The sequence below is a fragment of the Canis lupus genome, chromosome 24, assembly GCF_048164855.1.
Source record: "Canis lupus baileyi chromosome 24, mCanLup2.hap1, whole genome shotgun sequence".
Taxonomy (NCBI): Eukaryota; Metazoa; Chordata; class Mammalia; order Carnivora; family Canidae; genus Canis; species Canis lupus.
In genome coordinates this window covers 1,819,617-1,844,831 of record NC_132861.1, presented here as the reverse complement: position 1 = coordinate 1,844,831, position 25,215 = coordinate 1,819,617, and the positions used below count along the sequence as shown (strand labels likewise).

Sequence of the window (25,215 nt, the reverse complement as noted above, 5' to 3'; positions counted from 1 at the left end):
TGCTGCAATCAACATAAGGGTGATATATCTTTTTGATTTAGTGTTTTCATATTCTTTGGATAAATACCCAGAAGTGGAATAGCTGAGTCATATGGTAGTATTATTCTTAATGTTTTGAGAAATATTCATATTGTTTTCCACAGTGACTGCATCAATTTACATTCCCACCAACAGTGCATGAAGGTTCCCTTTTCCCACATCTGCTCCAACATTTTTTTTTTTTTAAATAATAGCCAGTCTAACCAGTGAGAGGCAACAGCTCATTGTGGTTTTGATTTGCATTTCCCTAATAAATAGTGATGCTGAATAAGCATGATGTGTTTTTGCCTCTGGGGAACACTGCCATCCTCATTGAAAAAGAAAGGAGTTTCAACATCACTAATTCTCCTTTTCTTTCTTTCTTTCTTTCTTTTTATTTATTTATCTATTTATTTATTTATTTATTTATTTTTTATTTATTTATTTATTCATAATAGACAGAGAGAGAGAGAGAGAGGCAGAGACACAGGCCAAGAGCCCGACGCAGGACTGGATCCTGGGACTCCAGGATCCCGCCCAGGGCCAAAGGCAGGCGCCAAACCGCTGAGTCACCCAGGGATCCCCTAATTCTCCTTTTCTAAGAGAAGAGGTAATGAAAAGTGAACATGAGAAATTGCTCATCTTGATAGCTATAAAATGAGATTGATAGAACAAAGTACTCTCAGATGAAAGTTTGAGTAGTTTCGGGGATTAAAAACAATTTTCAGGGGATCCCTGGGTGGCTCAGCAGTTTAGCGCCTGCCTGGGGTCCAGGGCCTGATCCTGGAGTCCCAGGATCGAGTCCCACATCAGGCTCCCTGCATGGAGCCTGCTTCTCCCTCTGCCTGTGTCTCTGCCTCTCTGCCTCTCATGAATAGATAAATAAAATCTTATTTAAAAAAAAGAAAAACAATTTACAGATGTGATACTATACACAGAAAACCATAAAGACTCCACCCAAAAACTATTGGAATAAATGAATTCAGTAAAGTTGCAGGATATAAAATTAATGCACAGAAATCAGTTGCATTTCTATACATTAATAATGAAGTTGCAGAAAGAGAAATTAAAAATTCCATTTAGAATTGTACCAAAAAGACTAAAATACCTAGGAATAAATTTAACCAAGGAGACGACCTAAACTCTGAGAACTATAAAACATTGATGAGAGAAATTGAGGATGACACTAACAAATAAAAGACATCCCACGCTCATGGATTGGAAGAATTAATCTTGTTAGAATATCCATACTCCTCAAAACAGTATATGGATTCAACACAATCTATTAAAATACCAATGACATTTTTCATAGAACTAGAATACTAAAATTTATATAGAACCACAAAAGACCTCAAATAGTCAAAGCAATGTTGAGAAAGAGAAACAAACCTGGAACTATCACAATCCCAGATTTCAAGATATACTACAAAGCTGTAATCAAAATAGTAAGATACTGGCACAAAATAGACACATAGACAAATGGAACAGAATAGAGAGCCCAGAAATAAACTCATAATTATATGGTCAATCAATCTGTGACAAAGGAGGAAAGAATATACAATAGGGAAGACAGTCTCTTCAATAAATGGTATTAGGAGAAACTGGACAGCTACATGCAGAAGAATGAAACTGGACCACTTAAACCATACACAAAAATAAAATCAAAATGGATATCAGAAAGGGAGAAAGAACATGGAAGACTCCTAACTCTGGGAAACGAACTAGGGGTGGTGGAAGGGGAGGAGGGCAGGGGGTGGGGGTGACTGGGTGGCGGGCACTGAGGGGGGCGCTTGACGGGATGAGCACTGGGTGTTACTCTGTATGTTGGCAAATTGAACACCAATAAAAAATAAATTTATTATTACAAAAAAATATGGATTAAAGGCCTAGATGTGAGACCTGAAACAATAAAGCTCCTAGGAGAAAACATAGGAAGTAATTTCTTTGATATTGGGCATAGCAACATTTTTCTAGGTATGTCTCCAGGTAGGGAAAACAGAAGCAAAAATAAACAATCGGGACTACACCAAATAAAAAGCTTTTGCACAGCAAAGGAAATCGTCAACAACACAAAAAGGCAACCTACTTAATGACAGAAGATATTTGTGAATGATATATGTGATAAAGATAATACATAAAGTGATATATAAAGAACTTATATAACTCTACAGCAACCCCCCCCCCCAAACAATCCCATTAAAAAATGGGCAGAGGACCTGAATAGACATTTTTCTACATAAGACATACAGATGGCCAACAGACCCATGAAAAGATGCTCGTCTCTAATTACTAGGGGAATTCAAATCAAAACCACAATGAGGTATTACCTTACACCTGTCAGAATGGCTAGAACTAGAAAGACAAGAAACAAATGTTAGTGAGGCTGTGGAGAAAAAGGAATGTTTGTTCACTGTTGGTGGGAATGTAAATGGGTATAGCCATTGTGGAAAACGTTGAGTTTCCTAAAAAAAAACTAAAGATAGAAATACCATGTGATCTAGTAATTCTACTATTTGCCCAAAGAAAATGAAAACATGAATTCGAAAAGCTATATGCACCCCTCTGTTTATTGCATTAATTACAACAGCCAACGTATGGAGGCAACTGAAGTGTCAACCAATAGATGAATGGATAAAGAATGGATAAAAAAGAGGTTTTATTCTCTCTCTCTTTCCACACATACACACACAGTTTACTCAGTTGTAAGAAAAAGATGAGATCTTGTCATTTATGACAACATGGATGAACACAGAAGGCATTATGCTAAGTGAGATAACTCAGGCAGGGAAAGACAAATACCATATGATTCACTAATGTGGAATCTATATCTTTTCTAGAGTTTCATATAAATGAAATCAATCATAAGGTATGTAGTCTTTTGTCTCTGGCTTCTTAAATGTAATGCCATGTTTTGGGGATTCACTTATGGTGAGATAATAGAAAATATTTATTGGTTTCTATCCCTGGTTCCTGGCATAGAGCTCCTGAAACCCTTGTAATTTTCTAAGTGATAAGCACACTAGGAGAATTTTTCATTTTATCGAGGTGACTCTTGGTAGGTTTCTGGATGGGGGCTAGTCACCAGAAGGCCCTGATAAGAAGCTTGGAATTTTCAGGTTCCCTTTGACCCCCCTACTTCTCCAGAGAAAGGAGAGAGACTGAAAACATTGTTAATAATCGATCATGCTGGGATCCCTGGGTGGCGCAGCGGTTTCGCGCCTGCCTTTGGCCCAGGGCGCGATCCTGGAGACCCGGGATCGAATCCCACGTCGGGCTCCTGGTGCATGGAGCCTGCTTCTCCCTCTGCCTGTGTTTCTGCCTCTCTCTCTATCATAAATAAATAAAAATTTAAAAAAAAATCAACCATGCTTACATGAGAAGGCCTCTGTAAAATCCCAATAGTTAGGGGTTTAGAGAGCTCCCAGGCTGAACTCATCCACACCAGGAGTTAGCATACCCCAACTCCACAGTGACAGATGCTCCTACATTCCGGATCCTTCCAAGACCTTGCTCTATATCTCTACACCTGGCAGTTCACCTGTATCCTGAGTTTTGTGAGCTGCTCTAGCAAATTATTCAAACCCAAGGAGGGGTTTAGTGAGAAGCACAAGTGATAACCTGGGTTTCCACTGGCATCTGAAGTTGAAGGGAAGGAGTCCTGTGGGATTGAGTCCTTAGCCTGTGGTAGCTGACACTCTCCAGGTTGTGTTAGAATTGAGTTCAATTGTAGGACACCCAGCTGGTGTTACAGAGAATTGCTTGTTGTGGACTAAAACCCTCCATACCTTTGGTGACCAGAGGTGCCAGAAGTGTTCAGTGTGAAAGTAAAAATGACACACTGCAAAGAAACACAATAGGGAGGAGTAGGATGTTTCCCTGCACAGAAAAGAAAAAAAAAACTGAGTTTTTTCATTTTATCCAGGTTGCATTATTCAGTATTTTGTTCCTTCTTATTGCTGAGTAGTGGTCCATTGTATGACTATGTCACTTTTGTTTATCTACACATCAGTTGGTGGAAATTTAGGTTATTTTCTGCATAGGACTATTATGAATAAAGATGCTATAAACATTTGTGTGCATGCTTTCATTTCTCTTGGGGAAATATCTAGAAGAGTAATTGCTGGGTCATATGGTAAGTGCAAGTTTAACTTTATAAGAAGCTGCCAAACTGTTTTCTTAAATAGCTATATTATTTTCTATTACTACCAGTGGTATATGAGAGTTCTGGTTCCTGGCCAAACCTTAGTATTGTCTATCTTTTAAGTATTTGTCGGTTTAGTGGGTACATAGTGAGGGTATTTCATTGTGATTTTAATTGCATTTTCCTGATGACTAAGGATGTTAGGTATCTTCCCATGTGCTTATTTTTAGTTTCCTGTATCTTCTTTGAAATTCTTTTTTTTTTATTTTTTTGCACACTGAAAAAATTTGAGTTGTAAGAGTGCTTCTGGTGAAAGTTCTTTATTATATATGCTTTGCAAATATTTTCTCCTACTCTGTAGTTTGCTGAGTTTTCTAAAGTGTCTTTTGAAAAGCAAACGGTTTTAATTTTGATGAAATCCAGTGTATTGTATCTTTTATAGTTCGTGCTGTCTCCTATTTAACAAAACTTTCCCTAACATGAAATCACCAAGATTTTTCTTCTATGTTTTCTTCTAGAGGTTTTATACTTTGGGTTCTTACGTTTAGGTCTACATTCTCTTTTGAGTTTTGTTTTTTTTGTACAAGGGGTGAGTTAAGGGTCATGATTAACATTTTCTATGTGGACATCCAGTTGTCCCTGTACTTGTATTAGTTGAAAAGATTATACTTTTACTCCATTGAGTTGTCTTGGAAACTTTGTGGAAAATCAAGTGACTGTAGAGGCCTGAGTGTATTTCTGGCATTTCTACTGCATTCCATTGATTTCTTTATCTTTCTTTACACCAATGCCATCCACACTGTCTTGATTACTACCATGGCTTTATAATACATCTTGATATCAAGTAGTATAAGTCCACCAACTTTGTTCTGTTTCAAAATTGTTTTGCCTCTCTAGATCGTTTGCGTTTCCATTTAAATTTTAGAATCTGATTGTCCATTTCTTTTTTAAAAAGATTTATTCATGAGAGACAGAGAGAGAGAGAGGCAGAGACACAGGCAGAGGGAGAAGGAGGCTTCAAGCAAGAAGCCTGATGTGGGACTCTATCCCAGGACTCTGGGATCACGCCCTGGGCCAAAGGCAGAGGCTCAACCGCTGAGCCACCCAGGTGTCCCTGATTGTCAATTTCTATAGAAAAACCTTTTTGGCTTTTGGGATTTCGATTGGAATGAGATTGAATAGATTAACTTGGAGAGAATAGACATCTTAACAACATAGGGTCATCTGATCCATAAGCATCTTATCTCTCTCTGTTTATTTAGGATTTCTTTAATATCTCTCAGCAATATTTTGTATTTGTCCACAGAATGTTTTTGCTGGAACCTCCTAGCTTCTGAATCCAAGGGTTTATTTCAGTCCCAATCCTACTAGACCTCTTCAGTGCCAACATTGGACCATTACCCCTTTTTTTAGTCTCTTTCCTCCCCAGACTTTGTGTCCTCACCCTGCTTTTGTCTTTTGGATAGTCCCATCCTGCTATCCCACAGGTGCTCTCACTGTTTCACAGGAACCCAATCAACTATGCTCCAGGTGGCTGCAGTTAAATGGTCAGCTAAGTTGGTGATGATCTGTTCTGAAATTTTCTCTTGGATCTTTTAGAGAATGGTCTGCCTTTCCTCCAACAATTGTGGGATGATGATATTTTAAAAAGTGTCTTTAAAGAGATGTCATTCTTGGGCAGCCCGGGTGGCTCAGCGGTTTAGCATCCCCTTCCGCCCAAAGTGTGATCCTGGAGACCCGGGATCGAGTCCCACATCGGGCTCCCTGCATGGAGCCTGCTTCTCCCTTTGCCTGTGTCTCTGCCTCTCTCTGTGTGTCTCTCATGAATAAATAAAATCATAAAAAAAAAAAAAAAAGTCATTCTTGGAGTGGGTGAGTTTGGAGATGGGGGTAATTGCTATGTTGGAAAACCTAGCAGTTTTGCAGGATTTCCTACCCACCATCTCAGCCTACGACCTCTCCACAGTTTTCTTGAGTCACTATTTTTTAACAACGCCCATTTATTAAAAAAACACACACACTGAAATTTACATAACACAAATCATTTTAAAGTGAACGGCTCTGTGGTCTCTCCCCATTCCCCCCTACTCCTAACCCCTGGTAACCACCCATGTGTGTCCATTTCTCTGTGGATTTACCTATTATGGATATTTCATAGGGAATCATACCATATGTGTGACCTTTTGTGGCTGGCTTTCACTTAGCAAAATGGCTTGGAGGTTCTTGAGTCTTTTTAAAACTGTTCTATTTTGTTAAACTGTTCTCTGTTATTTAATGGGAATCCCTGGTTACCCAGCCTGTCTGATGAAACTTTAGTACATAATTGACAATATTAACAGTAATATGCCAACAGCAGTGTTGTCTTAGTGTTGGGTGCTGACTGGCTGTTGGTTCTTCCAGAATTGGCCTTAAGTGCAAAGTTAGACAACTACACTTGACATTTCATCAAGAAAAAAAACCCCAGAATATTCCAAACTAACTTCCTTATTAGCAAGATGCTACCATACATTCGATGCCTTTAGGAAAAAAGCAGAGAAAGTTAGGAAGAAACGGGCAGTGGAGAGCCAGCTCTGGAAGCTCTCAGACCTGTGCAGGAGATATAAAAATTGTCTCAGTCTCCATGCTTAAAGCCCGGCTCAGTGATTAAAGCGGCACCTTTTGTGGGACCGTCCACCGCACTAGGTTCCCTAAAGTGTGGCTCCTGTGTGCCGCTTTAGGGACAACCAAAGCAAACCTTCCTGCATTCGGGACAGGGCACACGCTCACCTGCAGGGTGCCTGGAACACGGGTTCCGAGGGAAGCCACTGCGCGGGCATAAACAGCCGGACCGCCGGAGGAGGAGTCAAGCGTGGCCACGAAGCCGCGGTGCGGAAAGGGGACTCCCCTGCTCTCGGGACAGCGGCGGGTGCTTCAGCCTCTTCAGCCTGCGCGCCCTGGTTTACTAAGCGCCGCCAACCACACTTTCCTAGTGGGCCCTCCTCCGTGCGCTGTGAACGTCCACGGACTAGTCCCAGCCGCCACGCAGCAGGGACCTGGCAGCCGGCTCCCCACCCTCCTCAAGGGCGCCACTGACTCGGGAGCAGGAGGCCTCGGTCGCGGCCGGGACTCCGCGGAGCAGCCTTCACCGAAACAGGGATCTCCAGCTGGCCCCGCCCCCGGCCCCGGCCCCGGCCCCGCCCCTTGGCGCCCATTGGCTGATTCAATTGACGCCGCGGCTTCTGCGGCCCCGCGTGCTTCACTGGCGGCGGCGGCGGCCGTGAGAGCGCAGACGCGTCCCGCTCCGCTGTTGGCGATGAGCGGCCCAGCCGTGCCCCAGGAGCTGCGGCTGCCCCCGAGCCAGAGCACTCAGCCCGCGTTCAGAGGTGAGGGCCGCGGGGGCCGGGGCGGCGCAGCCCGCGGGCGCCTGGTTTCCCGGAGGGGCCGGGGCCGGGGCGGGGGACGAGGGCCACCGTGGGCGAGAGAGGGGCGCGGACTCAGCAGCCGGGGCCTTGAGTCCGCCGACCAGCGTCAGCCCTGACCAGACGCGCGAGAGCCCCTGGCAGCTCACCCGGTCTTTCAGCTGCATCCTCCGTTTTTGCGAATTGGACCGCGGAGAGGGGCCCGGGCCGTGGTGGTTGTGTGCGGGCTGAGCGCCTCCCGTGCGGTCGTCCCTGGCCGGGCGTGCCCCTCGGGTGCCGGGGACGGGCCCGCTGAGGGACGGTGCGCGGCCCTCACCTCTCCGGCGGCCCGGGCGTCGGCGTCGGGCCCTCGGGACCCCTGCGAGTGGGCGGGGCCGCGCCGGGCTGGAGGCGACTGCGCTTGCGCAGGGCGCTCCCGCCTCCTGAGTGGAGAGCCAGTTTTTGGGGAGAGGTGGGGTTGCCTCTTCTGAATCGGCTTTATGGATTCTGGGTTTGGCTGGGTTTTCAGAAATCATATTGTTCTTTGCCCTGCACATGGGAACACAGGAAAGACTCTCACCCAACCCAGTTCTGGTCGATTAGAACTTGGAGTCCAGTGTCTCAGTTCTGCTCCTCAGTTTCCTAAAGCTTGGCTTTCGGTAACCATATGTTGAAAATATGTTCTCCGTGTTTTTCACTTTCAGACAAAAGAGAATGTGATTCTCGTGAAGTGGTTGTGGGAAGCTTTTATGGTAATGATCTCTTAAAAAATGGGATTATTTCTCAAAGCCAGTACTCATTGAGATATTTCCTGTTTGTAAGGTGTGATCTCTAGTAGGTCACTTTTCAAAATGAGATGTTCATTTAGTGAATATTTATTTGGTAATGTTATAACAAATGTTGACTTGTTGCTTTTTTGTCACTTAGAACAAAAACAAAAACTCAAGGAACGGATGTTACAAAGAAAAACGTTTTTTGCATATAAACAGGAAAATCATATATCCAGGTGAGGTCAAATTTTCTCATTTCAGATCTATAAAATTAGATCAGAGCTGTCTAATAAAAATGTCGTGGGAACCACAGTTGTAACGTAATTTAAAATTTTCAGGGTAAAAAAAAAAAAAAATTTTTTCAGGGTGCCTGGGATGCTCAGGTAAGCATCCCACTCTTGATTTCGGCTCAGGTCATAGTCTCAGCATCCTGAGATCAATCCCCCACTTCAGGCTCTCCCCTCTGTGGGGAGCTTGCTTGTCTCCCTCTCCCTCTGCCCTTCACCCTGCCTGTTCTTTCTTTCTCTTAAGTAAATCTTTAAAAAATTTTCTAGTAGCCATATTTGAAAAGTCTATTTATTTAACAGAATATGTTATTTAAGAGAGAGCTGGGGGTGGGGGTGGGCAGAGGGAGAGGGACTCCTCGCTGAGCATGGAGCCTGAGGTGGGGCTCAATTCCAGGACCTTGAGATAATGACCTGAGTTTATCTAAGCCACCCAGGTGCCCTCTGGAAAGTCTTTTTAAAAGATGAATTGTGATAACATTTAATCCAGTATATCCCGTGTTATAGTTTAACATGTAATTCTTGAAAGTTATTGAGATATTTTACTATTTTTTTTGTGTGTGTGGTGCTGAGTTTTCAAAATCAGTGTCTGTATTTTACACTTTCATACGTCAATTTGGACTAGCCACATTTCAAGTGTTCAGTAGCCATACCTTCTTGGATAGCACAGCATTTCCTGTGTAAATTAATTCAGATTCTCAGATGAAACAATTTTAAAGCAAAGTGTTTGTATATATTAAATCATTGACTTATGGTCTATGCAGCGCTACAAAGGTCAGTCTTAATTTAGCAAGGTTTATACTCAGTATGTTTCGGGGGCTGGGACATGGATGGTTATTCTTTGGGAGGTGGCTCCCCCAAAATGTTTAGAGATTATTTGTTTTAGTCTCAACCCTGGATAGGAATATCTAGGTGTTACTGTGGTAAAATTTTAAAAGTAGTACATAGTTGTGGCAAAAGAAAACTCCGTGGAGGTATATAAAGCAGAAGATCAAAAGGCCCCCTCCAGAGATAACTGTTAGTAACAACCTTTAGGCCCTTTCTGTGCATTCTAAGGGCACTGGCTTTAGAATGATAAGGTCTGAACTCTGTAAGTCTGCTACTATAGCTGTGTAACCTCAGGGGAGTTACATGGCCTCTTAGAGTCCACTTAACTTCTATTAAAAATGGATAATTGTGTTTCTTGGAGATTAAATGAGATACAGAATGCATTGTGCTATGCCTGGTATATGGAGAGAACCCCAGTAAGTGGTAGCTGTTATTTACTGATCTCACAGTGGCTTTACACACAGAGTACTGGTTCTTGAGTTACTCTATTCTGGTTTCTTTTCGTTTCTCCAAACCGTTATTGCTATGTGTTGTCTTTGTAAATACTTAATACCCTTCCTCATGGTTGAAGGTGGTCAGATGGTGCTTATATTTAGGAGGTACAGATGCCAGGACTTGGTGATGCTGGATTAGGTATGGATGGGACATCTATAGATTTGATAACTACTATGGTTATGTAAGAGAAAATCATTATTTTTTGAACAATGAAGCATTTAGGGTTTAAGGGTAATCATGTATATATCTGGAAAGATTCAGGTAGAAAAAATTGCATATACTCCACACATACACATGTTTAGAAACAATGCAAATGATAACATAAATGGGATAAAGGTTAACACTATGCAAATTTGGGTAAATAGCATATGAATATTCTTCGAACTATTTATAATTTTGTAACTCTATGTAAGTTTGGCATTATTTCCAAATTTTAACTTTACACTAATGAGTTACTTCACATGCTTTACATTTTCTTTTACAAATCTCACATTCCTCATTTAAAACAAAGATAATCCTAGATTTTTTGTTTGAAAAAGTGACTGGATAGTGATACCATATATCAAGATGGGGAAGACCAAGGGAGGAATGGGGGAATCAGGAGCTTTCTTTTGGCCATGCTAAGTTTGAAATACCAAAAGGACATCAAAGTGGAAATGCCGAGTCGCTATGTGTCTGAAGGGTTGGGTTGAGATTGGGACTAGAGATTTAAACTTGGGAATTATCAGTTTGTAGATATTTATTTAAAACTTTGAAGTGTGATAAGACTACTGAAGAGTGATTTAGAATAGTCAAGTAAAACCGAGCATAACTCTCAATTACTTACTTAAATAAGGAATCCAGCTGGATCGTGGGGTTTATAATACTCTTATACACAGTGGGAAGAAAAAAAAATTCTGAAATTCTTCTGGTTTTACCAAGAAATCTCACAAGTACTATATTCATTTCAGAAAACGGATGTCAACTTAAATATTGTTATTTGAGCAGTAAATTGTTAGACAACCAATCAGAGTTGCAGCTTTTCAAAATTAAATCATTCTATTTTACAATCTGTAGTGTGGGTATTTTAAGATTCATTATTTAGATAACTCTTGTGAGGGCACGTTTTATCGTAAGATAGAATGGGACAATGCATTTTCAGAGAACTCTCCATACTGGACGGTGAATCAGGTAGATTCTCTCCTTACCCTGAAATTTTTTTAGCTAGCAGTTAAAAAGTAAAAAAGTTAGCCAACAGTTTCAAGACTAAGCATTAGGCTTCTGTTAGCACAGAAAAGGAGGAGTCCCTGAGAAATATAAAACTAAAAATTTAAAAAGCAGATGAAAAATTTAAAATTTGAATGCAGCTTTGAGCCCTAGTGAAGTTAGGAAGAAAGACTCAGTAGAAGTGGACCACTGAGGTAGGAGGAAAAGGAGAAGAGCTGGTGTTTGGTAGCAAAGTGAAGAAAGTGCTGCTTAAAGGTTCAGGAGGGTGGAAACAGAATTGACCCTTGAATGTAGAAACATGGAAGCAGATGACATTAGGAATCTCCAATAGAGGGCTGAGGACACGTTCCTAATAGGCATGGGGAATATGACAACATGGGGACAGTGTACAGGTACATACTTTTGAGGACTTTTGCTATAAATATAAAGCAAAGAGAAGGCAGGGGCTGAAAGGGAATATGGGCTTAAGGGCTTTAAGATGAGATATCATAGTGTTTATATGCTGATGGGAGTGATGTAATAGAGGGGCAAGTTAATGATGCAAAGAATGAGCAAATCATCACGGGAACAAAGATCCTGAGTAGGAGGTTTTTTTTCCCCCTCATTAAGTTTTTTTTTAATGGGTCTCAAAATTCTGTGAAAGATTTTAGGTCAAGTTGTTTCCATTAAAAAGTACTGAGTGTTCTGCTATATATTGGCAAATCGAACTCCAATAAAAAAAAATATACAAGAAACAAAGGAAGAAAAGCAATTTTTTGTCAATTCAACATCCTAGTTAAATGTAAATAAATTTTAGTTCTTTACCTTAAAAAAAAAAGTACTGATTTTAAAAACTAACAACTTTAACACACACAAATGGTCCACAAAACATTCTCCTTTCCTTCTGAAGGTTTAACAATGCATTGTTATCATTAATCAGTCTTTTACTATTAAACTTAAATGGCCAATTGACACAAACCGTTCTGAGACCATTCTTCTGCCATTAAGACTGGGGTGCCAGGTGTTGGGGATAATATTCATTTAGCCTTCTGAGCTTTCTGGGCAGATTTGGTTACCTTGCCAGCTCCAGCTGCCTCTTGTCCATTTCTTTGATGACACTCACAGCAACCATCTGTCTCATGTCACGAACAGCAAAACAGCCCAGAGGAGGATAGTCAGAGAAGCTCTCAACACACATAGGCTTGCCAGGATCCATTTCAACAATAGCAGCATCACCATATTTCGAGAACTTGGGGCCATCTTCCAGCTTTTTTCCAGAATGACTATCTTCTCCTTCAGCTCAACAAACTTGCAAGCAATGTGAGCTGTGTAACAATCCCCAGGTGCATTTCCAGCACTGATTTGGCCTGGATGGTTCAGGATAATCACCTGAACTGTGAAGCCAGCTGCTTCCAACGGTGGGTCATTTTTACTGTCACCAGCCACATTGCCACAATGAACATCTTTGACAGATACGTTCTTGACATTGAAGCCCTCGTTATCACCAAAAGAGCCTCACTCAAAGCTTCATGGTGCATTTGGACAGACTACTTCAATTGTAACAGTGACTGGAGCAAAGGTGACCACCATGCCAGGTTTAAGAACACCAGTCTCCACTCTGCCCACAGGAACCGTACCAATACCACTAAATTTTGTAGACGTCCTAGAGAGGCAGACACAAGGGCTTATCAGTTGGACAAGTTGGTGGCAGAATGCAATCCAGAGCTTCAAGCAGTATGGTTCCACTGCCATTCCCATCTTTATGGGTGACTTTCCATCCCTTGGACCAAGGCATGTTAGCACTTGGCTCCAGCATTTTGCACCATTCCACCAGAAATTGGCACACATGCTACTGTGTTGGGGTTGTAGCCAATTTTCTTAATGTAGGCGCGGACTTCCTTAATAATTTCCTCATATTTCTCTTGGCTGTAGGGTGGCTTAGTGGAATCCATTTTGTTAACACTAACAGTTGTTTTACACCAGGTGTGTAAGCCAGAAGGGCATGCTCACAGGTCTGCCCATTCTTGGAGATACCTGCTTCAAATTCATCAACACCAGCAGCAATAATCAGGAAAGCACAGCCAGCCTGAGATGTAATGATGTTTTTGATAAAGTCTCTGTGTCCTGGGGCATCAATTATGGTCACATAATACTTGCTGGTCTCAAATTTCCACAGGGAGATATCAATAGTGATACCACGTTCACATTCAGCTTTCAGTTTATCCAAGACCCAGGCATACTTGAAAGAGCCCTTTCCCACCTCAGTAGTCTGCTTCTCAAATTTTTCAATCTTTTGTTGATCCCACTGCTTTGGTAGATCAGATGACCAGTAGTGGTAGACTTGCCTGAATCTATGTGTCCAATGACGACGCTGATGTGAGTTTTTTCCTTTCCATTTTGGTTTAGGTTTAGTGGTGGTTTTCATGACCCCTGTATTCTGGTGGCAAACCTGTTGTGAAAAAGCCTGAGTAGGAGTTCTTTATAAATTTTGAAATGAACTCCTTTTCAGATATGTATTTCATAAATAACTTCTCTCATTTAGATTTTTTTCTCTCAAAACAAAAACAAAAACTGAGAGAGCATACATGTGTCTGAGTGGGGATGGGGGGCAGAGGGAGACCGAGAATCTTTTACAAGCCCAGTGCAGAACCCAGTATGAAACTCAAGGTGAGACTGACTCATACCCTCAAATCATGACCTGAGCTAAAATCAAGAGTCTAACACTTAATCGACTGAGCCACCCAGGCACCCCACCTTTCCATTTGTTGATGGTTTCCTTTGATGTGCAAAGGCTTTTTAGTTTGATGTAGTCCTAGTTATTTTTACTTTTGTTTCCCTTGCCTGAGGAGACCCATCCAGCAAAATATGGCTAAGGCTGATGTCTGGGAGTTTATTGCCTCTGTTTCTTTTTACAAGTTTTATGGTTTCATTAGGTCTTTAATGCATTTTGAGTTTATTTTTGTGTATTGTGTGAGAAATTAGTCCAGTTTCATTCTTTTGCATTGGGCTGTACAGTTTTTCCCAAACAATTTATGTGTAGAGGGCCAAATTTTTTTTCAATGGAAGTCTGTTACTAAGTACTTAAAACTAACTACAGAAAATGTTGCCTAATAAAGGTTTTGAGGATTCGAGTGACTAGGAAGAATGGTTTGGAATGAGGTTATCATATGTTTATGTACACTGTGTGGGGAGGGTGTTAAGACTTTTAAAAATATATCTTTAAATTCCTCACCTATCTTGTTTACACTATTAACTCATCCTATAATGAAGAAAAAGGACAAATGTCAGCTCCATTCTTGCCTCAATTTAATATTACAAAGTCAGATGATTGTTAATATTCTCTCATTCCTCCTCACCAAAGAGAAATCTTCCTTAGTATGTGGTTAAACTTTTTTTTCATTTTTTACTTTTTAAAGTAGTACAGGCCAGAAAGTGATGAACTCTGAAGGCCAGATCCAGGAAGAGACAAAAGTTCTGAAATTCAAAACAAAAATGGTAAGAAATGGACATAGCCCTCATAAACTGTCCTCTTTCCCCCTTCCCCTTCCTAAACTCTTAAAGAAATGAGTTCTGAAATACTGATTTGTCTTAAATCATTGTTTTAGGCTGGTAAAGAAAATGTCAGTAGACTTCCTGTGAACAAAAATAATATAACTATGGGGAAAAATTGTATTCCTTTAAGACCTTCTAATGAATTAGCCAATTTAACAATGATAATTGACACACATAATTTGGAGGATAATAATCACACAAGACAGTCGGTACCAATTGAAGATGGCCCTCAAAGTCAACACATGACATTGAGCCAAATGTTTCATCTTAAAAACAACAGTAAAAAGAAACAAATATCTACAGAAAAACCAAAGCAAGATGCTAACATGCCTAAGAAGCTTGTGCTTGGGTCTTACAATGGTCAAATTGTTCAATCTAAGATTAATTCATTTAGAAAGCCCCTACCAGTCAGAGATGAGAGTTCTGTAGCAACAAAGAAACTTTCAGCTACTATCCCTAAAGCCCCAGAGCCTCTGCCCGCAGACACCAGCAGTTTCACAGTGAGAAGTCACAGAGCCCCAAACGTGATGACCACCACTCGACCTGTGAGCACTGCCTCTCAGGACAGACGGCTGGTGCGGCCTCCTATCAGAAGTCACTGCAACAGTGCTCAGGACCCTGTGAAACAAGGCATCAGGAGAAGTCTTACAATCCGGAAAGGGCCTCAGGAGAAGGAATTACTGCAATTAAACACAGTTTCATCTAGTGCCAAAACCAGTTCTCAGGATGTGGAGAGAAAGACGACAGTGTCAAGAAGCCTGATGTCCAAAATTGTAGCCAGACCTGCTTCATCTTTTAACACCAGACTGATCCAGAAGTCAAAAAGCATTGACCCTTGCAGACACTCTGTAGCAAAAGCAACTATTGATAGATCAATTCATCCCAAAGAAACAGCAGAAGAGAGAAAGTAAGTGGATGTAATTTTATTAGCTTAATTTTCAGTAGAGTACTTATAAATTTGGTTTATACACTCCTTGAATGTATTAGAATTTGTATGTGGATTCTCCTCTATCATACACAGACCAACTGAAGCAAATTTATGTGCGGGACAATATGAGCTAAGTTACTGTGTTTGTGTTTCATTAAGTTGTAATATAATCTGCAGTGCTTAATACCATTAGGAAATATTTTATAACCTCTCCATTTAAAAATGCATTCTTAGGGTCTTTGATCATATTACCAACATTGATATGTTCGGGATTTCTTTTTCTTTGAATTTGTGAATTTACCTGTGTGCCACTAGTGTGGAGCTACTCAAAGACCAGAGTTATTTTTTAACTTCTCTGACAGAATTCTATCATCAGTATCATAGTGATGCTTATATCCTGCTTCTCACTATAGAGCTCGTCTGAGTGAGTGGAAAGCTAGCAAAAGAAAAATGATAAAAAGACCTCCTAGCTCAGGAGTTACCCAGTCTGAGCCCGAAGGGCGAAATGAAAAATCATCTGGGTCCTTCTGGACTACCATGGTAGAAGAAGATGAGCAAAGATTATTTACTGAAAAAGTGAACAAGACATTTTCTGAATGCCTAAATCTGATTAATGAGGTACAGTCCTTATATTTGTGTAGTAGATTGTAGTTTGTAAGTTATCTTATAAATGTTATCTCACTAAATTAATTATTGTCACTCTTTTGACCATATAATGCGTTAGTGGTGTTCTGTAGACTTATTGTGAGATTCCCTTTAGCCTAAAATGGACTCCATTTCATTGAGTTCATATAAATACATCAAAGAAATAATAAAATTTTTTTTACTTTTTTTTTTTTTTAACTTAGAAATTCTGCATTCCTCTAAAATGTTAATATAGAATGGGCTGGGATGGATATTTACTCTGACACCTCTATTTTTTTACACTCCTTCAGCATATTAACGTATTATTTTTTCCCACTCATTACATACTTTACCGAAGACAGGCAACATAAAGTAGGGATTCATTATCACAGATTACATTCAAGTTAACAAAATTCTTGCAAACAAAATTCCATTAATCTAAACCAGCATCATCATGGTCTTAAACTTATTGTAGAGATTCACTATTTGGATCAAAATCCTACAGAGTGGGATGCCTGGGTGGCTCAGCAGTTGAGCATCTGCCTTTGGCTCAGGGTGTGATCCTGGAGATCTGGGATCGAGTCCCATATCGGACTCCCTGCATGGAGCCTGACTCTCCCTCTGCCTGTCTCCGCCTCTCTCTCTCTCTCTGTGTGTCTCATGAATAAATAAATAATCATTTAAAAACAAAACAAAACCCTGCAGAGTATACGAACTCCAGACTTTATTTCCTGACTACTCTTTGATCTTGCTTTGGTCACCCATGGTGTTTAAGATCCATAGTAAGGGGAATCCCTGGGTGGCGCAGCGGTTTGGCGCCTGCCTTTGGCCCAGGGCGCGATCCTGGAGACCCGGGATCGAATCCCACGTCGGGCTCCCTGCATGGAGCCTGCTTCTCCCTCTGCCTGTGTCTCTGCCCCCCCCCTCTGACTATCATAAATAAATAAAAATTAAAAAAAAAATCCATAGTAAGATTGAATATACGGAATATGATTTCAAACCTTACTCTGGTCTTCATGAGCATCCTTAAGCTTTTTGTGATTTTTGAGGACCAGTGAAAATTAGAATTGGAGTTTCCCTGATTATATCCTTATTTCTGTTCAGTTGGGGTTTGTCATTGATTACTGTGGAAGTTTTCAGCCCTACCATTGAATTGTATATAGCTCTTACTTACATAAACCATTACAGATTGATTTTAACCTTAATATCAAGACCTGACAAAGACAGTTTTTAAAAACCTGCAAGCTGTTCCCCCTCAAACATTTGGTAGGTACAGAAATTCTATATCAATTATTAAATGGAGTCCCACAATCTATAAAAGGATAATCATCAAACCAAGTAAAGTGTTAGTCATTTTTGACTATTATTTATCTCAATTAGAATTTCATTTTTTTCCTGCTTTGTACTTAGGATTAATATGCTTCTTGCTAACCATTCAGAGTAAGTTTATAGTAGGGAAGAGAACACTGAATTTTTTATGAATGATTTTTCTATCCACTTTTTCTCTTGTTATCATTGATCTTGATTATAGTAAGCTTAATTGTTCATAGTTTGGAGGCTAAAGGGTATCACTCACTGCTTGCTATTTTAGGGATGCCCAAAAGAAGAAATATTAGTCATACTCAATGACCTGATTAAAGATATTCCAGATGCTAAAAAACTTGTTAAATATTGGATATGCCTTGCACGTATTGAACCACTCACAAGTCCTATTGAAAATATCATCACAATCTATGAGAAAGCTATTTTGGCAGGGGCTCAGGTAAGATTAAGACTTACTGATCTTTGTTAACACAGTGTAAAGGATTGAGTTATTTGGGAGCATATCACAATGTAACTTGATAAAATTGTGATTACATATGTAGTAGTAATGAATGTTTAAAAACCACAATGATCGCATATTATAAAAGCTGTTTCTCCACCTTCTAAAACTTGCCCATGAACTAGTGATAATCAGACCTTAGAAAATGGATATATGCTGAAATGTACATTTAATGAAACCTGCTGTGAGAAATGTTAGCACAACATGTCATTTCGCACATTTCATAATTAAGAAATCTGGGAAATTGAATTTTTAATATTAAAATTTAATGGATATAATGCAAGTGGAGTTAAATTAACTTTTAAAATATTAGCAGGTTCTGTGGCTTTATGAGAGAAGTCTTTCACTTGAAGAGCATTTCTTAATATTCTCACATTTTTATGCTATATGTTTGGTCCTGCCCACACATAGAAAATGACAATAAACTAGTTTCTCTGACTTACTAGACCCATAGTGATTTGATACCACACCTCTCACCTCTTTCTACTGTTGCTACCAAAGGCTCTGGGTACAGAATAAATTGTATCTCTAGGTTTTTTGGTTTGGTTGGGGTTTTTGTTTTTATGGGCAAATGTTTCTAAAATGCATTTCCTTTTGACCAAGTTTCTCAAAAATGCATTTTTGGAGATTATGTGCAGAGAGTTTTAAAAAATTATTTTCTTTAGCCTTGAAGGAAGGTCTACTCATTTTGGTCTCAGCAAAGCCAAAAAATGCTATTTGACCTTGCACTTGAATCAAAAATCAAATATTCAGCAGATACTCTCTCAATGGCTATTTTGTATAAAACACTTGCTGAATGGTAATTGTATTTGACAGAATCCCACCTGGAAAAGGGTGTGAGGTTAGCTAGGATGCATAATTGGAGCCAAGGATTCACATAGAAAGCAGAGTGTAAAGAGAAATATGTGACACTGGAGCAGAATATTGAAAACAAGGATGAAAATTAGCCAAGAAAGTGGAAAGCAGGAGTGAGTGGTCCAGGAACTATGTTCTACAACTAAGAATATGAGCCAGAACTTCCCTTTTATATAATATCTTGAACATGTTACGTTAGCAATCATGGTAGTACAGAGGAACATAGTAAGTGCTTATATGTTTTGGCATATAATGGACACAGTGAACTGTTGATTTTTGAATGAGTGAATGTTATGCTGGTCAACCTTGAGCTGTTCAGAGATGCATAATAGCATGTGAAAAAAACACATAACCATAGGCTTGAATGTAGGAGAAAAGAAGTAAACTTTATATTAAATTCATTTTAAACTTATATTATCAGCTCTTTAAATATTAATGTTAGTTTGCTACTTGTCCATTAATTTTGCTAATATCAAACAAGCAGTTAATAGTTACCAGTGGCTTAAGAAAAATTGTGGGGGAAAATTTTAATCTGATAATTCTATTCCTTCTGGGTTTTTTTTTTTTCTATAAATTAAAAGAGTCATTTTCAAAAATTCAAGTGGCAAAACAAGTATTCTGAGAAAAGAAACGTGGTCTAAGAACTGCCTTGTTTTAAAGTGTGAAATAGAATCACTGTTTTTAATATTTTTGACTTGCACAACTGAGTTAATGTCTGAGAATATAAAACGTATTTTTTCATTAAAAAATTAAGCCTATCGAAGAAATGCGACATGTAATTGCAGATATTTTAACAATGAAGAGTCAAGAAAAAGTCAAATATGGTAAGTTTTTAATTTTTTTCCAGTGAATTATGATTTTATTAAATTTCTCTGAATATTTTTCTTTTTTTAAACAAGTTTGTAGGATGTTTCTCTCCTCTTACATCTGTGGGCATACCTCTGAGATTCAGTGGCTCTATGTAGTGTAAGAACTTTTAGTTAGGATGTCTGGTTCAAAACTCAAATTTATCTTTGAGTGTCTATGAAAGTTACCTTACCTCTCTAGGCCTTAATTCCCTTTGTTAAAATGAGGCAGTTTGGGTAGCCCCAGTGGCACAGCGGTTTAGCGCCACCTGCAGCCCGGGGCGTGATCAGCGGTTTAGCGGAGCCTGCAGCCCGGACGTGATCCTGGAGACCCTGGATGGAGTCCCACGTCAGGCTCTCTGTATGATGCCTGCTTCTCCCTCTGCCTGTGTCTCTGCCTCTCTCTCTGTCTCTATGAATAAATAAATAAAATCTTAAAAAATAAATAAATAAAAATAAAATCAGGCAGTTTGATTAGATGACCTCTAAAATTTTACCTATTAAATTCTATCATCTCTTCTGTGCTCTAGAGAAGCTCATTAAAGAATTCTCTTTGCTAGGGATAGTAGATAGAGGGAAGAAGGTCACTTAGCTGTCAGGTATATGAAATGTAAAATTTTTCTAGATTCACGTATATCCTATAACTGAAACATCTCTTGGTGAAAATCTCTAATAGTCAGATATAAATGTCTTTTCAGCTTGCTGGATTTCTCAAGATGTCTCAGGTATTTCACCTAGCATGTTTTATTTTGAACTCACTGTCCTTCCCTCATTGCTTCTCCATACCATCATCTCTTCTCCCAAAAAAAGAAAAGGAAAAAAAAGAAAATCCTCTGCCATTGAAGAGACCTAAGCAAGAAATGTTAGAAGAGATGCCCTTGTTCCGAATGCACATGCATTCATTTGTTAAGCCCTAAGTTAGAAAAAACTTACAAATCAGGCTCTTTCTTCTCACTGCTTACCTCTCTACCACCTTGCATAGAGACAACCACAGCCTTACTGTCTTTTATTGTCTTTTCATCACAGATCATTCCTTTTCATTCTTTGCCATTCTAAACCATCCTTTATAGAGATCAAATCTGATTGTATCTATTTCTGCAGTGAAGATTTTTTTAGATCAAAATTCTTGCATGTAAAGTTCATTATAATTCAATCCAGCACTTTCTACCTATCTGAACTCATCATCTCCTTTCCACATTCCCACCTTGCTATTTACTATATATTCAAAGTATGCTGGCCTGTTAATGTTGTCTTAATAGGTCCATTTCCTTTTAAGCTTTATAACCAAGATTGTCTTCCTTGGTCTTGTCAAGTACTTGTTTCTTAAGAGCCAGCCTAAATGTGATTTGTGAAGCTTTCTCTAGCCCTCTCCCTGTCCCCCAAGCAAAGGTAGCTGTTACATTTTATGGGTTCCATAGCCCTTTGTTCTTATGTCAACTAAATAGAATTTTTCTCATTTTAATTACTTTCAAGCATGTCTCTTCCATGGAATGTGAACTTAACAGGGATGATTTCATTCTTATATCTGTATCTATAATCCCAACCTATAGGTGGTAGTGAATATTTAATAATTTGTCAGCAGTATTGGCTTAGGAAAAGTAATGGTTAGGAGATGGCAGTTTGGTTCTTCTGTTTTGAAAACCTGACCAACTATGAATAACTTTAATGTCTTCTGATTTTGCTCTTTAAATTTGATCAACAGCTTAATCTGTTCATGTATTTCTATAGGAGAAAATGTTGAGGCTTGTGCAACCAAGGAATACATCCAGGATGTCAGCAGTGAAGATATAGGTGTTAATCTAGAGTCAGGAAAACCAGAAACGGAAAAGAAACCTAGAAATGTGGTATTTCAAGATGATGAAAAAAAGCAAGATGACAAAACAAAATATCTAACCAATGATGTTAAAACCCCCAGTGCAGAAACTGGAGGGAGTTGCTTAATTAAATATAATGTGTCTACTACACCATACCTACAAAGGTAAACTTTCAAAATGTATGTTGTGATTTGTTTTTATGTTTAGGAAGAATAAATGCGGTACCTAAACTTTAGCTTCCAATTAGAACTACTGTTAATAAAAAGGTTTTAAACAAATCAATATCACGGGGACACATCACCTCTTCTTTTTTTCTTTTGAGAGAGAGAAAGTGTACAAGTTGGGGACAAGAGGCAGAGAGAGAGAGAGAATCTTAAGCAGGCACCACACCCAGCACAGAGCCCTCTAAGGCTCGATCTCACAACCCTGAGATCATGACCTGAGCCAAAATTAAGAGTCAAATGCTTAACTGAGTGAGCCATCCAGGCACCCCTGGACACTTCACCTTTTAAAATACTGTATTTGCTTTGCTTTTTCCCTAAGTATTGCCATTTTGTAAAAGAAAACTTTGGCATCATTTTACTTTAATGTCTGTATGCTATTGGTAATAGTAGGTCTTGGAATTGAGCAATTAGCCAATTGTACAGATATCCAAGAGTCTACTGTAATGACAAATAGAGAAACCAGTTCCTAACTGGTTCTTTTTTCTTTTTTTTTTTTTTTTTAAGACAGGCAATCACATGATTGCAACTTACAAGTTATAGTATGATATATAGGAGAATAAAGTGAAAATGTTAATGTTTTTTAACTATGGGAATGATTTTGTATCTTTTTTAGTATAAAAAAGAAGATACAGTTTGACAATACAGATTCTACATTTAAAGAGCTAAAGTTTCTAACACCAGTTAGACGTTCTCAACGTATTCAAGAGAAAACTTCTAAATTGCCAGATATGTTAAAAGACCATTATCCATGTGTGTCTTCACTGGAGCAGTTAACAGAGTTGGGAGGTGAAACTGATGTTTTTGTATGCCGTCCTAACACAGCCCTATGCCCGATGTACTCAGAGACTGGAACAGCACAAGAGAAATAAAGCAACAATCAGTAATGGGACTTTTATTGTTCTGGGGTTTTTGCTTGTTGTGGCTACTTGTCTCTTAGAAGTTGGCCAAGTACCTAAGTATTCATGGCAGTAAGCTCTTTTACTGATGTTCACATTATAGCAGGAGTTGCCTTGTCAATCTCAGCAGAGGGAGTTACTAAGAAAGTTAAATTTTGTCAAGTATTTCAAACCTGTTTATATTCAAGGAACATAGTGATCATAATGTTGGCTTCACTTTTAATAGTCTTAAATTGTTAGCTATTAAATATAAGTAAATATGCATCATCAGAAAAGGTATTCTAGGTAAAATTTATATATTTATCTGGACATGTTCTTAAAATTTAGAATATACATGCCAGCCTTTAAACAGAATACTGACTCTACTATTAAGTCATGTCCGTTAAAACAGGATAGTTATGTGCAATTAAGTCTTCTCTCCACACATAAATATCATGTGTAAAATTGCCTTATAAGTCTCCAAACTATCTTCTATCAATTCTACAAAGAGTCAGTAGTTTCAAAACTGTGTAATATAAATGTGCTTGAAAATCCTAGTCTTTTGTTCACTCATTCCATTTGTATAATGGCACCTGTCTTTGGTTCTATTGTCTTATGCTCTCGAGAAGATTTTTATTCTTTTATAAACTGTACCTAATGTTGATTAAATATATCTGTATAGTGATGTTTCAGTGACATTTATTTCAACAAATACGAAATGCAGTTTAACTACAGTGAATAAATTTGAACCTTTCTTTTGAAATACATTATGTTGGATTTGACTTGGGGTTTTTAATACCCAAATTTTTCAAAAGGAAATACCATTAAGCACATATTTATCTATCTATCTAAAGGTTTATCTTAATTTTTAATTTTTACCTTAAATTTTTTTTTCATGCTTTGTATAAATGGTGCAAAATGTGCCATTTTAAAATAAACTTCAAGCTGGCCTATACTTTGTCTCATAAGAAGCATACCATGTGCTTCATTTGGCCATACAGAGTAGCTTGAAATGTCTCAATGAGAGGAACTTGCGATAAACCATTCTGCTTGGACAAGTTTCATAGAGAGCTTTTCCCTCTCCTCCCTCAACTGTGGGAAAGTCTGTCTCTTTAAACAGACATAGGTCTCACTCCTTTTCAGCTGCTTAAGAACCATTATCCAGTGTCTGACCTAGGTTTGTTCCAAGCTCAGTATCTCCAAGCATATAATATGGTGCGTGAGCTTTGAAGTCCCAACAGATCTACATTCAGAATCTCAGCTCCGGGGATCCCTGGGTGGCTCAGCGGTTTAGAGCCTGCCTTTGGCCCAGGGCGCGATCCTGGAGTCCCGGGATCGAGTCCTGGGTCGGGCTCCCGGCATGGAGCCTGCTTCCCTCTGCCTGTGTCTCTGCCTCTCTCTATCATGAATAAATAGATAAATCTTTAAAAAAAAAAAAAAAATCTCAGCTCCTACCTTTCCTTAAAAGTGACCATGGTGAAGTTACTTAGTTGATTCTGAGGGGTAAAGTGGAAATAATCCCCTCTGTCATTTTGTCGTATTATCTGGCTGTTCCCCTGGTTGATTGGCCAGAATAGGCACCTCACCCCATCTGGACTGTCTTCTTCATAGGTATTTGGGAATCGAGACTGAGTCTTTTCTAGTTAGTTAGACCTGAAATATTTGAAAATGAGGTACTGGGTGATCATATGAAGTTTGGGGAGCAAAAGTCACTAATAAACAGAATGATAAAGTAACTACCAAGACAAAAGCAGAGACTCCTGCCTGGGGTTTTCTACAGCCCATCACTTGTGTATCCAAATATATGTTTGTTAAATCCAAATACAGGTAAAGCACGATTTCTCTACTCCAACCACACCACCCTTCTTGAATGTTACTAATATTAGTACAGTAACCCCCAATTTTTGTTTATTTAACCTATACATAGACTTATACACATATAAACACACATGGGTATGTGTGGATTTTGTAGGTTTTGCTTCGTTGGTCATAAGTGGCACCATACTTCATATATGGTTCTACAAATTTTTTTCTCACTAAGTTAACGTTTCATTGACCTAGATCAATGTAACATTAAGACTACATGGGAGCTTTTCAACTTGATCAGCTTTTCACACTGTTTAGCATTGCAGGCAACATCTAACTGTTGGATGGTGGTTAGGAATCAGACTTGAGTCCTACCTCCTGAGTTCTATTTCCAGTCCTACCACTTAACTAGCCATGGATCAGAGGCAAATAGCTTCTTTGTGCCTCAGAGATAATTGCACCTTTAGAGTTGCTCTGGAGATTAAAATGAGTTGATAGGTAACACTTATCTAGTTCTACTCTAAGCACTTCACATGTGTTGACACTTAAAACTGCCTAGTACCTTGTACATGTTATGTATAGTAACATTCACTTCCAATCACTTACCCAGTTCAGAAGCTACCCTGGCTGGGATCCACACCTTGGCAATGGCTGGAGAGAACAGGGGTCATATCTGTTCTCTTCCTCCATACACACTAGTCTGTGCTTGCTGATCATTAGGTTGAATTGTGTCACCTCCCCCCCCACCCCAAAAAAAAGATAGTTGGAGTCT

At 39.2% G+C, this 25,215-nt stretch overlaps 2 protein-coding genes across 17 annotated transcripts in view; one reads left to right on the top strand and one right to left on the bottom strand.

The window, feature by feature from the left end:
• Nucleotides 1–7,302, bottom strand: part of VPS36 (vacuolar protein sorting 36 homolog) — a 44,228-nt gene extending 36,926 nt beyond the window's left edge. The window contains exon 1 of one of the 2 annotated variants that reach the window (XM_072797222.1): nt 6,926–7,302. The gene's annotated coding sequence lies outside the window, so the exon portion shown is untranslated. The remainder of the gene's footprint in view (nt 1–6,925) is intronic. The other variant, XM_072797227.1, reaches the window with a different exon arrangement.
• Nucleotides 1–23,322, top strand: part of CKAP2 (cytoskeleton associated protein 2) — a 55,648-nt gene extending 32,326 nt beyond the window's left edge. For 3 of the 15 annotated variants that reach the window (XM_072797207.1, XM_072797211.1, XM_072797210.1), the window contains 9 exons: nt 8,464–8,542; nt 14,515–14,593; nt 14,704–15,557; nt 15,992–16,196; nt 17,794–17,964; nt 19,634–19,703; nt 20,423–20,449; nt 21,453–21,702; nt 22,376–23,322. In XM_072797207.1, coding sequence (XP_072653308.1) covers nt 8,464–8,542; nt 14,515–14,593; nt 14,704–15,557; nt 15,992–16,196; nt 17,794–17,964; nt 19,634–19,703; nt 20,423–20,449; nt 21,453–21,702; nt 22,376–22,631 — 1,991 coding nt within the window. In that variant the 3' untranslated portion in view covers nt 22,632–23,322. Of the gene's footprint in view, nt 1–7,368; nt 7,522–8,017; nt 8,196–8,240; nt 8,289–8,463; nt 8,543–9,765; nt 9,835–14,514; nt 14,594–14,703; nt 15,558–15,991; nt 16,197–17,793; nt 17,965–19,633; nt 19,704–20,422; nt 20,450–21,452; nt 21,703–22,375 lie in introns of those variants that run through there. The other 12 variants (XM_072797208.1, XM_072797214.1, XM_072797200.1 and 9 more) reach the window with 11 other exon arrangements.
• The last annotated feature ends 1,893 nt before the right edge of the window (nt 23,323–25,215 follow it).